The following is a 13,587-nucleotide window of genomic DNA, read 5'->3' on the forward strand; positions in this document are numbered from 1 at the left end:
AAAAAAAAATGTAGACAGAAATTGATTGAATTTTTTATATAATTTTTTTCTAACCGAACTTTACATTTGTTTCTGTTATAAACTGAAAAGAAAATTCTACATTTATTTATCTCCTACAAAGTTTTGCTCTTTATGTCTGATGTCTGCCTGGATCCTTGCCTGTATGCCCCATTCTTCCAGCCTTTTTATCATTCTTCATCCTTTCTTTTTCTTTCTTTTTTTTGTTTAAATTCCTAAGCTGCATTCGTAACCAGCAGCTCAAATTGCATATTTACCTAGTTAACTTTACTCGCTCGCTATCGTAGGGCCCCAATCTATCACTATTCAGAGTTTTTATTATTCTTCATTCTTCTTTGCTGATTCGTTTCATGTAGATGTGAAGAGATTGTTTCGTTGCAAGTTTTTACTTAAAGTCAGGTGAAAAACAAAACAACAACAACAAAAAAAAAACCCTGCAAAACAAAAGAAACATTTTCTGTACTTCTTCTTAACCCTAACCCCTATGAAATATTGTACTCATAAATAAATTAACGGGATAATTTTATGAAATACTTACTTTCTATATTTCTGAATTTTTGAGATGAGGATTGATTATTCATATTATTTAGATTCTTCGAACTACTGTTCTCATCTTGAGTGTCATTTTCACAACGTTTCGGTCGATGTAACTTCCGATCTTCTTCAGATTTATCTTGTTGAACCTAAGAATCTTTCTGTTAAACTTTTGAATTTGCATAGAATTTCAAACGGAACTCTTTATTTAATCCATGGGAGTAGCATGCTGTCGTTCCATCAGCCATGACTAAGTAAGTCGCACTTCTATTTTGAGTGTTGCCTGTACTGAAGATTGAAGCTTTAACCTCCAGAAGAGTGTAACTTTATAACTGAATTTTACCAAGTACTATATCCACTTCGCCACGGCTCCCCATGATTCAATCCTAAGTGTAGATGATACTTGGAATACAATTGGGTATTATTTAGTTATGACTGAGGGAATTAGAGCTTGCTACCCCCGTTGGTTAAATGAAGGATTCTGTTCAAAATTTTGTGCAAATTCTCAAATTTGACAAGCTACACCTGGAGAAGGTCGAAGGTTATATCGGCTAATACGTTGTGAAAATAACACTAAAGATGAGAACAGTAGTCCGAAAGAATCCAAGTATGAGTACTTACTTTCTACTGAAATATATTAGCGTACACCAACATTTACAAGAAATTATTCACTAGATGTTTAATGATAAATAGGAAATAATTAATATTAGCATGTTTTTCTTATGTTTGACCCGATTTGGAATTTTTATTCATGAAGGTATATATCAAGGGCAGTTTAGCAGCGACGAATTTGATAACGCTCTTAACATAGTTTATTATTTTAATTAATTTTTATCAAGGGGTCACTTTTTATATTTTAATTGTAATTGTTTTTGATTCGATATGTATATATATATATATATATATATATATATACTCGGGGTTTTTTATATTCAAAAGTAATGGACTAATGAATTCAACGAGGTTGTTAGATAGTGCTCAATAAAAAGAGCTGATAATACTTGTTTATTGTTATATAAACATGCTCACATCCCGCTGCTACAAATAGCCACTTGTTTCAATCAAACAACAGATATCATCAGGCAGCGACTTGACTATTCAAAAGTTCAATGAATAACCTTGGATTATTCATTGAACTTTTGAATAGTCAAGTCGCTGCCTGATGATATCTGTTGTTTGATTGAAACAAGTGGCTATTTGTAGCAGCGGGATGTGAGCATGTTTATATAACAATAAACAAGTATATATATATATATATATATATATATATATATATATATATATATATATATATATATATATATATATATATATATGTATATAACGATATATGGACGACTCTACAATCCAGCCATACCGGCGTCCAGTGAAAACCTTTAAGTGGAAGAAATAATAACCCTGTTACGAAACCGGAGTTCGGTTTTTATTGTAAAACAAATAAACAAATTGGCATGAAAGAAAATGTGAAACTTTGTACACAATTTTATGTTTTTACGTTTATTTAAAAACAAAAAAAGTAATACTTTGCATTAGTATTATAACAATATAATATGATATTAGTATTATAAAAATATAATATGATATTAGTATTATAAAAATATAATATGATATTAGTATTATAAAAATATAATATGATATTAGTATTATAAAAATATAATATGATATTAGTATTATAAAAATATAATATGATATTAGTATTATAAAAATATAATATGATATTAGTATTATAAAAATATAATATGATATTAGTATTATAAAAATATAATATGATATTAGTATTATAAAAATATAATATGATATTAGTATTATAAAAATATAATATGATATTAGTATTATAAAAATATAATATGATATTAGTATTATAAAAATATAATATGATATTAGTATTATAAAAATATAATATGATATTAGTATTATAAAAATATAATATGATATTAGTATTATAAAAATATAATATGATATTAGTATTATAAAAATATAATATGATATTAGTATTATAAAAATATAATATGATATTAGTATTATAAAAATATAATATGATATTAGTATTATAAAAATATAATATGATATTAGTATTATAAAAATATAATATGATATTAGTATTATAAAAATATATTACTTTATTAAATATTTATAGATTATAGATTTCTTCATGTTTTAGAAAAATAGAATACAATGTTTTTGTTCTTGTTTTTTTATTATTTTTTTGCATTATTTAAATATTTTTGAAATAAAAACACAAACAAACTTTAACAAATATAATACAAGCAGATATGGTGTAACTAAAAAACAAAACAAAAAAAACAAACAAAAAAAAACTCTTAAACATGGCTGCTAGTTAAATTAAACTAAAAACAGAAAAGTCCGGTTTGGGAAGCGGAACAATTTTACATTAGTAAGTGATTTTCAACTGACACCGGTTTTGGTCGCTCATTGTTCCGTTATGCCTTAACAATTTATGAACACCAAATTCAGATGCAGACAGTACACAGTCTAGAGTCTTCAAACGAGCAGTAGTCGTGAATGTTGGATAAATGCTTGTTGACTGTCTTTTAGTTTTTATTTTCCAGATAGTGCTCAACCTTAAATATTCTTAAAGGGGCTTGATAACTATAATTATAAATAATCATTGCTTATACCTACAGATACTAGTGCTTCATATTTTCGCAATCATCAGTGTAGGAGGTGACAATTCAAACCAGTCAAGAGATTTGAACCCCCCCCACACATTTATATATAAAAGTGATATTGTGTGTGTGTGAGGACACTTCTCAACCTATATACTCAACGAATTTTTAATCTACAGACTTGAAATTTGATATATAGGGTGTTCGAACAGGTAGAAAACTTTTAACTAGAATTTCATCCGGAGAAAGGGGCTGCTAAGGAATAAACATTTTTAAATTTGTACTTAGGGGGGTGGGTCATCGGATTTTTATCTGCTTATTAACTGTTTCACAAGGTTTGAAAACACTTCTTAAAAATCAGGGCAAACTAGTCTAATGGTTATCGTACTAAACTCACTGTCTTAAAGTTTTGGTTTCAATCTCAGCTCGAGTATTTTTTTTTTTTGCAAGAAGTGAACTGTTTAGAAAAACATAATACTCGCATGCTAAGTTTTTTTCCGTATTTTTATTTCATTTTTTTTTTTTTTTTAAGAATTTAACGTTAACTTTAATACCGGGCAACGCCGGGTACATCCTCTAGTGTATGTGTGTGTGTGTGTGTGTGTGTGTGTGTGTGTGTGTGTGTGTGTGTGTGTGTGTGTAAAAAACCGACAATCAGCAATTCTGAAACCATGCCAAATTTAGACATATTTAAAGATAGAGCTTATAACAATAATAAATAGTTAATATGCCTTATCTGATGAGGTTAACTACTTATTGTTGTTATATAACATTGACAGATGCATATAAAACCAGTCTTCATGCATTGCCAATGTTATAAGCACTCGAATATCTGGATAAGTGCTTTTAACATGCTTTCAGCTATAGTTGCTTAAAGAGAGGAAGCAAACAACAAAAAACATCGGACAGCCATTAATAAAATGACCTGATAATAAGCCTTTAATTCAGTAGCTATGACTCGATATTATTAATGCATAGTAAACTGAGAGCAGCTCTGTACAATATGTGTGTGTGGGGTGGGGGGTTCGTGTGTGGCCAGTACCAGATGAGTGACCATTTGGGAAGGCTAGCAGCTGTGTGTACCCCACCAAATCTTCTTCTTCTTCTTCTTCTTCTTCTTCTTCTTCTTCTTCTTTTTCTTCTTCTTCTTCTTCTTCTTCTTCTTCTTCTTCTTCTTATTATTATTATTATTATTATTATTATTATTATTATTATTATTATTATTTATTTATTTATTTTTTATTTTTTTTATTTCATTTATTTTTTTTTGCTCATTTTTTTCCCGTTGGCTGAACTCTTAAGGCACTCGGTCCTCATGACCACAAAAATATTAAAAAAAAAAAAAATATATATATATATATATATATATATATAGATATAAAATAAAGCAATCTTGGAAACTCATAAAAACGAAACTGAATAAAGAGAATCCGTCGGGATTTAACAGCCACATAAAGGCCCTTTTATTATTCATCGATTCACCATTGATTTTTTTCATTTATTTTATTTTATTTTTTTTTTACATTATTTGCAATCTGAATCGTGTCAGCAGTTTGATATTTTACCGCCTAAATAGTATGGCGTCTCAAAGACCAAACATTTTTCAGGTATATACTCAGCAATTTTCTGGAAACCCTAGCACCAGACTCCAAATTAACTCAGTTCTGTCCTGAGTGGGCTCTCCTCACCTTGGATGGCTTGACTTCGAAATTGGAAGTTTCTAGGGAATATTTAATTAACAAGTTGTTCCCAGTCGAATGTGTATCTCAGTCAGAGGAGATGGTTTGGTGATAAGTCCATAACTCCTCCCCACAAGTAAAAAAACAAAAATAAAGAAAAATCTTTATGATGTGCGTATCTGCAACAGAACGAAAATTTCATATACCAAGAATCACGTAAATTGATCAAGTGGTTTTGTTTTTATAAAGAAAATCATTTGCAAGCGAATTTCCAATGACCCCCCCTCATCATTATGTTAAGACTATCTTTCTAAAAACTCTCAAATGTTTGAATTATTTAGAATCATGTCCCTTGTCAAAGCAGCATCAAGAGATGGACGATTATCATTAAACATTTTTTTTTGTACACATATTGATGTAATTTCTATTTGAGATCGTGTCTAGCAGGTGACTAAAGGAAGTTAAGCAGCAAGATATCTGTTCACATTACATTAAAATTTCTGCATGTCAGTGCAGTCAGGAAAGCAGGAAACAGGGAGTGAATTTCAAAGTCCAGCAGTCTGGGAGAAGAAACTACTAGAATAGAAGCTTTCTGGCATTTAAGGACCTCAACAGTTGTGAGATACTCTCTCACCTCGGTTTTGCCCTTGGCAGAATGAAAGAAAATAATAAAAAATCACAACAGGCTCACCTTTAAACTTCAACGTAAATTTTATTAAAGTAAAAAAAGATCCAAATTGCAAAAGATGTGTCCTCTTTAGCTATCTGCTGTGCAGGGCTGGTAACACCCGGGAAGGGTAATAGTTCATGGCTTAACTTCGCGTTTGCAGGATACAATACTCTACGCTGTCCGAAAAATAGCTGCAACAAATCGATACCTTCCAAGGATGAATGCTGCGAGTCCAGTAATCATCATGAAGTGAATAACCGTCCAAATGGCACACAAAGGACAAGTCAAAATGTAGGCCTTAATTTCGTCTCTGAGAAACGTTATGTTATATAAGTAACGATGAAAGTCAATCAGTGTGCGATGAATATAATACTGCACCCAACATAAGGACATTGGTGTTCACAAATGATAATTATATTTCGCTCTACTTTAGGGCATTAATACGTCTCAATGAAACAAAGGGGTTTTGAGGCTACAAGCCTCGAGTGAGTTTTCTTACATCCATTTCAACCTGTTGTCTTTGTGAAAACTGTTGGCCTGAAATATGAAAAATAGCATTAAGAATACGCCTCAGCAGTTAGTAAGAACAATGATAGGTTCAAATAAAATCGTGGACAGTCAACCGACCAATGAGATGCCAGCTTATTTCTGCAGAATTTCTTACACAGTATAGGGATGGGAGGGGTCACAAGTGCTGTGAGTTCATCAGAACACATTTTATTAAAGTACTTGTGAAACAAGCACAGAGATGCGATATTGTAGTGATGGGACAGGGGCTGAAGCTTGACCGATAATCATAACAATTGATTTTTTTGATTTTTTTAAATAAAACTATTCGATTACTTCATGCAAGTTTTAGTGAACAATATTTTCTTTCCATTACCGATGTGTACACGATGAAGCTTTATTTTTAGTATTTTTCTTTTTTATGGGAGGGGATGAGGATTATGGACTTGCACTGATAATTTTGATTGGCATTAGATTTTGTACGGACTTGGCAGCATACAATACCTGTACAGCAGAACTCTGGGATACAGCATTAAAAATTGGTAACAAAATACAGTACAGTATATAATACACTTGGTACCTGCTCACAAAAAGGTTGTCACGTTGACGAAGATCACAGATATTGAAGAGTTTCGTTTCTTCAGATTATCACGCTCCCCACATTGTGTAGATCATGAAGGTAATCTTCCAGCATTACTCATCAGTTGTATCACTGAGGAGTAGAAGTCATTCTTTTTAAGTGAGATCTAAATGATCACCCATCTGTACTTACCATGATCAATATTGCTTAACTCTGATGATATAATGAAAACTGGTGTGTCTCTATAGAGTCATATACTGTATCGGTTTTAAATGTGGGGGAAAATTTTACTCTCCACAAATGGGGACACTTTGGATTAGAACAAAAATTTAAAGTGCTTTAGTTTAGAAGAAATTCTCCTTCACTGATCAAGAACAGTAAAAAGATGGGGTGTAATATCAGAACAGGTACTAGACTTTAATCCTAGCCAAAAACTCAAAGAAAGACTACTGTGTCAACGTAATTCACTGTTGAATACCGACTCATATTTGAGGGCTCATGAGAACTTGGTCTTAGAAAAATAAATTGAGATCTTTTTTTTTTACTTCCTTAACGTCTATCATTATTGGTCTGTGTTCAAGCTAAGGCAAAACTAAGGAGCTTGTATTTTCGGAGCCAGATCTGTCTGGCATCAGAGATAAGAGAGACTGATTCGATATTTGCTCTCTTCTTTATTTCAGCCGCATCCCCACCCCTCTTGCCTTACTTACACCCTGAATGTATTCATTTGAATCTTTACATCCTTTCAATATGGAGTCAATGCACCCTGATACTTGCGTGTGCTTATTCCTGTTTAAAAGATTAGTGTTTACTATGGGACGTTAACTGGAGATATTTTGCAACAGTTCGAAATCAAAGAATTGGTCATCCATGGTGCTAAACTAGTACATAGAAGAAAGGGAGACAAAGTATAAGTTATACCAGGGTTATTCCAAAAGTAAGGCCTCCTATTTTTAAACACAAAAATGAAAATGTTGAAGAGCTACGAAGACGGGAGTGGTACCATTAAAACGAGCGACCTTTTGTGCTCCAAAATTTATTTTTCTACATAACCATAACTTTTCTCAATACACTTTTGCCAGCCTCTTTTGATGCCTCGGTCGTAAAAGTCCGGAAATCACTTTGTCACTCACATCTCTGTCGCCACTCTGAAATCAATGAACCTATCTCCTAACTGTGCTAACATCAACTATATTGGCTTCGTAAACGCTGGTGAATGTTGATCGGTTCAATTTTTTTCTGCATGGAGAAATTCACTGACGCATCTCTGCTCCTAATGCACGTCCATGACAGGGGTTGCTTTCTTGGAGTCTCACACCGTCAATTTCTGCAATAAAGAGATGAAACTTTCAGGTCATGAATGCATAAGTTCAGTCATCTTAACAATGCAGTTGCAATCACCTTTCATTCATGCAGGCAGAACCTAATTTTTATCTAAATCAGATTTTTTATTGTTGGCTAATTTTGTAACTATAATATTTTAAAGCATTCATCAGCTAAAATAATTATCAGCTAAGACTGTAAAACAAATTATGGAGAAAAATTATATGCGATTGTTTTTTTTATTGAACTTAACATGTTTATTTGGTTATCAAAACTTTTTTTTCTTAGCTAAATCAGAAAATGTCAACCAAATTCTAATTGAAAACGGGCTAATTGCAGTTTCTTTTTTTTTTTTATTTTTCATTAACACAAAAGAAAAGTCATCAAGTTTGTTTTTTTTTTGTATAATTTCATTAAAAATTTATTGTGTACATTTTTTCTCTTGAATTTATTTCCTGTGTTATTGAAAAGTCAATAATTTTTTTTACTTGCGCTTTTTATAAGACAATTTTTATAATAAATGCTAAAATAGACACAAGTTCTTATAATCTTTGTGCATTTTGATAACAAGCTGATAATTTTTTAATTTAAATTTTACTTATTTATCTATTATATAAAGGGTAAGTGTGTATATGTGTCAAGCTAAAAGTCCCAAACTACAAAACAAAGATCCACAAAGTTGATATATTCTTGATTTGCATAGCCCAGAGTGAATATCTAAAATTAAACTTTAAAATATTCTTTTTTTTTACTGTACACTAGCACAGAATTTGTCAGAAAGGATCTGTTTGCTAAGAATTCACTAAAGAGAAGTTAATTCCCTTATGCCAACTCATTTATCCAGTTGTGTGTGTGTGTGTGTGTGTGTGTGTGTGTGTGTGTGTGTGTGTGTGTGTGTGTGTGTGTGTGTGTGTGTGGAGAGGTAGAAATTTTTTATAGAAATATGTTACACTTTTTCCTTAGGCAACGCCAGGTCTTATATAGGTCTTATATAAAGGACCATTATCTGTGTGTGTATGTATGTGTGTGCACGTGTCCAGATAAAAGTAAAAAAAGACAACAAAACAAATACCCACAAAGTTAGTATGTTCTTGATCAGGAATGAATGATATCTAAGATTTAGAAAAGATTATTTTTCGTCAGGGAATAGGGAGGGGAGTTTTTCAGCCATATCATTTACAAACTAAAGGAAAGTAACTCTGATTTATTTTATCAAGGAGTTAATTCCCTTATGCAGACTAATTCTTCTAGGAATCTATGTAAGGGAAAAGTCATTTGTGTGTATGTGTGTGCATGTTCAGAGAGAGGAATGGGCTGAGCAGAAGAAAAGGAATTAGTGGTGAGTATGAAGAGGAAAAATAGGAAAAAAAAAAGATAGAGAGATGAATAGAGAGGGGTGTAAACAAGTTTGTTTGTTTGTTTTTTGCCCTGGAAACGTCAGATAGCCCTACTAGGAATGTTCTCTGATGAATTTACTGCACTTGTGCTCCCTCAACAAAAAATAACACTGACCCACCTGACTAGCAAAATCTTACCTCTTCACTGTAGAAGTCCATAAAATGCTGAAAGATTTTCTCAGTTTGTCTTTGGAATTCCCTCCATGCTCCTCGCTTCCTCAACCGTATTAACATGCAAAAATTTAAATGTAACTTGAACAAACATCTTGATCTTCACCTTCTCACCAATATTGTCCCACTATAAATCTGATCCCTATCACAGTAGCCTTTTATGCTTCAGAGGCAATTTGCCTTGCTTGTGTTCAACAAAGGTAAAAAAAAAAAAATTAAAAACCTATTTGTTATCAAAATGTACTGAGATTGTAAAAGTGTATGATCATTGGCAATTTCATTCCAAAAATGGAATTAGGTATTTATTTAGAATGATGCTTTTTAAAAAAAAATGCCATGTACCAAAAATTACGTAAATTGATCAAGTAGTTTTGTGGGGGGGGGGGTTATTAAGAAAATCAAATTAGATGAGGAAGCAAGGGAGAGGCCGGGAGCAGTCATATTGTTTTAATTTTTGCCCAAATTCAAGGGGCGACAATTCAATCAGAGATTTTGTTTATATTCAAAATAATTAAAACTCGTAAAATTTGTTTGTTTTTTAATTAAAAAGAACAAAACTACTTGATCAGTTTACATGATATTTGGAATATGACATTTTTGTTCCATGATGATTACGTACATCATAAATATTTTCTCGTATTTTTTTTTTTTTAAGTAAATAAAATTAATTGTTAATATAAGCGCCTGGGATAATTAAAATAAAAATCAGATATATTTTCTTATGGTAACGTAACTCTAAAGGAATCGCAGAGATTTTTTTTTTTTTTTTTTTTTTTTGGATAGTTGCAATGTTGCAGTCAGCAACATTTATTTTGTTTATTGCTGCCAAAAATCGACATTAAACAAAAAATTGTTCTTTCTTTCAGAAAAACTTTGGTCAGGAAAAGGCTGAGGTAAGCAAAGCAAGATGTAAAAAAATTTTCTTTAACGTTAAAAAAAATTCTTCCATATTTATTTTCTCTTTCTCTCTCTTTTTTTTTTGGGGGGGGGTGCTTTCTCTCTTTTTTTATCTATTCAATATTTTTTTTTTTTTGTCATTTTTTGAATATTTTCGTAATGAAGGAGTGTACTTTTTGTATACATTTAACATATGAAGAATTGTAGAAAATGTAGCAAAATTGTCTGAAACGAGAGTCACAAACGGTCAATATTTGACCAGAAATGATCACATCTCTTCCAATGTTGAAATTCGATGGATAAGTCATTGTATTTAGCCCCACTTCAAGAAATTAGACACAAGCTCAAGTATTGCTTTGATGAAAGTATTTCTGTAGAACGAACCGGATTCGAACTTGACACAGCCACGTTTTCAGTCCGTGTCGTTAACAACTTAGCCACCGTCACAACTGCATAGATAAGAATTATTTCACAAACATGTTCAGATAAAAATTGTATCTATTATTACATACTAGTCTGGGTGCCTGGCCTTGCCCGGGTGATTGGAGGTGTGTGTTGAGCAAAAAAAAACAGTGGTAGTAGGCAGGCAGGCTCGAACTCGTACCACGAACGAGGAAAAGAACGTGAAAAAAAAAAGAAAAACGTGACGTCTTTGCCGTTGTGTCCATCGGCAAACCGGAAGTGGCGAAGATCAAGGCTAGTTAATCAAAAAGAGGGGGATGATTTTCGAAAATATCGGCAAAAAAGCGACCCCTCCTTGTAGAAACGTGCCCAATTGAGGATGAAGGAATTAATGTTTTGAGTCAATTTTTCGATATTTGTCATCCGAAGTGTAGAGTTTCAAAACGATACCGATCTCAAAAATATCCGTCGCCTCTCTCAAAAGTTTTAGGCTTACATACAGACATACATACATACATGATGATTGCAACGTCTTATAAGACGAGTGCAACTCCCACAAACATTTAAAATCCATGAGCCCAAATGTCTGAGGGAGTATCTATACAAATATGATGTTACAGAGTCTTAGCTTTGTACGACAGCTAAGTCTCTCTCTGGGTTCAAAATGTTGAGATCCAACAACAAGCAAGAGCAAGATAGCCAGCAACAAATGAAACTGCAGACCAGCTTAATGCGGGTACTGGTCTTCCGCTTTATGTTTTTTTTAAATCAGAGATTTGCTTCTCCTAGAAAGGTTGCCTTCACCACGGCTTACGGGAGCCCTCTCTACCCCAATACACATATACACACACACAAATATACACAGTGCTAGTTGGCCGTTGACCCAGAAAAAGAGTTCATTCGCCCTTACATACATACATACATACATACATACATTTAAACAGACAGGTTAGATTTATATTATAGATAACTGTGTTTATTTTTTGATAGGAGGGAATTTTTATCCAAACATAAAGTTTTTTATGTATAATTTTTTTTCGGTTAATATGCTTTGAATAAAGAGATAGTTAATATTTTACCTATGAAAAGTATTTGTGTGCTGTATAGTCTGTCGAAAATGAAATGTGTAGTTAAGACTGAAATGATTTTAGTGGATATAGTCGGCTCCTCTTCTTCTCTCCCTCGTGATTTCCTTGAATTTGGCCGCTCCTGGGTTCCGGGTGATCACTTGGTATCTGTTCACAAAAAGGTTGTCACGTTGACGAAGATCGCAGATATTGAAGAGTTTCGTTTCTTCAGATTATCACTCTCCCCACATTGTGTAGATCTGAAGGTAATCTTCCAGCATTACTCATCAGTTGTATCACTGAAAAGCAGAAGTCATTCTTTTTAAGTGAGAAAAATAAATAATTCGACAGTTATTCCTTTTTTTTGTATAAAATTAATTATTTGAATAAATGTTGCAATATTGAGTTGAGGAAGAAAAATGTATTATTGGACTTTCTGAAGTGATTTTGGATTGACGTTTTGGTTCTTAAGTCTTCAAGTTCTAGACGATTTTAAATGGCGACAGCAATCCATAATCTAAAGACTGTCAGAACAACATGAATTCATTGGGCAAGCAGAAGCAACTTGCGTTCTTCCTCTATTTTCATTAGTAATCTCTGCGACTCGCGTACAGAAATTATAAATTAATAACCTTCCTTTCTCATTTTTCCTCTTTTTTCCAAATCAGAGAGAATTGTAAATTAATAATCTTTCTTTCTTTTTCATCTCATATTCAAATCAGTCTGTGTTCTCAGACCTTAGACGAGTGATTCTCAACTTTTGTTTTTTTTTTAATCCATTAACCTCCTTTCTTTGTATTAGTTTTTGAGGACGAACTCCACACAGTTTATTGTATCTTTGCATTAAAAACTAAAATAATTATATAAACACTTTATTTTAAAGGAACGCTATCACGTTACCCACATTGAGAATCACTGCTCTAGACAATACCTTTTGATAGCCTCATCCATCACACTGCCCAATGATCTCTGCGACACCAGCTAACAAACAATCCCGGCAGGGCCGCCGTGTTGCATTATTGAATGTATATATACTTTTCTAGCTTGCACTTTTCAAATCCTTGCTAAAATTATATATACACCTGACAATTCTTTTGTTGTTATTCTCAAAATCAACACAGAGACGAATTTATCAACATTTAAGTTTTATTTAGAATTAAGCTTTTGCCCACCGACAAAGAGAAAGACGGTTGGTTGTGTTGGTTTGTGCGTGGCGGCGGCAGCTGAGAAAATGTAATTTACGCTCGACAACTGTCGGTCTTCTCTCTCTCTCTCTCTCCTTTTTCTGTTGTTTATATTAACTGTTTTATATAGACATCAACCTATACTCTTGAAATGTAATATTAAAAATATTACACTTTATTTTTTATTTTACATTGCGCAATTCATAACCTCCCGGCCTGGAATATAAATCATTCTTTATTTTCGTGATAGTTGCAATTCCGGTCATTTTTATGGGACACACGAATGTAGATCAAAAATCCAGTTTATCTAAATCTAAAGTTTAGGCTTCTTTTCATGGGGTCTGGATTTCGAATCTTGCTAGGTTCAGCCACTCTGATGAGTCATAGACGACCAAACACGTGTCAGTGGATAATTATATTTTAAAAACCATATATATGTCGCTCCCCATTTGGGGGTACCAAATTGGTGAAAGGGAAATTTATCCCCAACTCGCATTTAGGTAAAAATGCACTTTCGTATAAATAATTGAA

At 32.4% G+C, this 13,587-nt stretch overlaps 1 protein-coding gene across 12 annotated transcripts in view; it reads left to right on the forward strand.

Annotated features, from left to right (window-relative positions):
- Positions 1-13,587, forward strand: part of LOC145303663 (protein still life, isoforms C/SIF type 2-like) — a 1,026,311-nt gene that overhangs the window by 423,912 nt on the left and 588,812 nt on the right. For all 12 annotated transcript variants that reach the window (XM_080145246.1, XM_080145250.1, XM_080145247.1 and 9 more), the window contains exon 3: positions 10,373-10,399. In XM_080145246.1, the coding sequence (XP_080001372.1) occupies positions 10,373-10,399 (27 nt within the window). The remainder of the gene's footprint in view (positions 1-10,372; positions 10,400-13,587) is intronic.

The sequence above is a fragment of the Euprymna scolopes genome, chromosome 19 (assembly GCF_053919585.1).
Source record: "Euprymna scolopes isolate OS-2025 chromosome 19, ASM5391958v1, whole genome shotgun sequence".
In the NCBI taxonomy this organism is placed as follows: Eukaryota; Metazoa; Mollusca; class Cephalopoda; order Sepiida; family Sepiolidae; genus Euprymna; species Euprymna scolopes.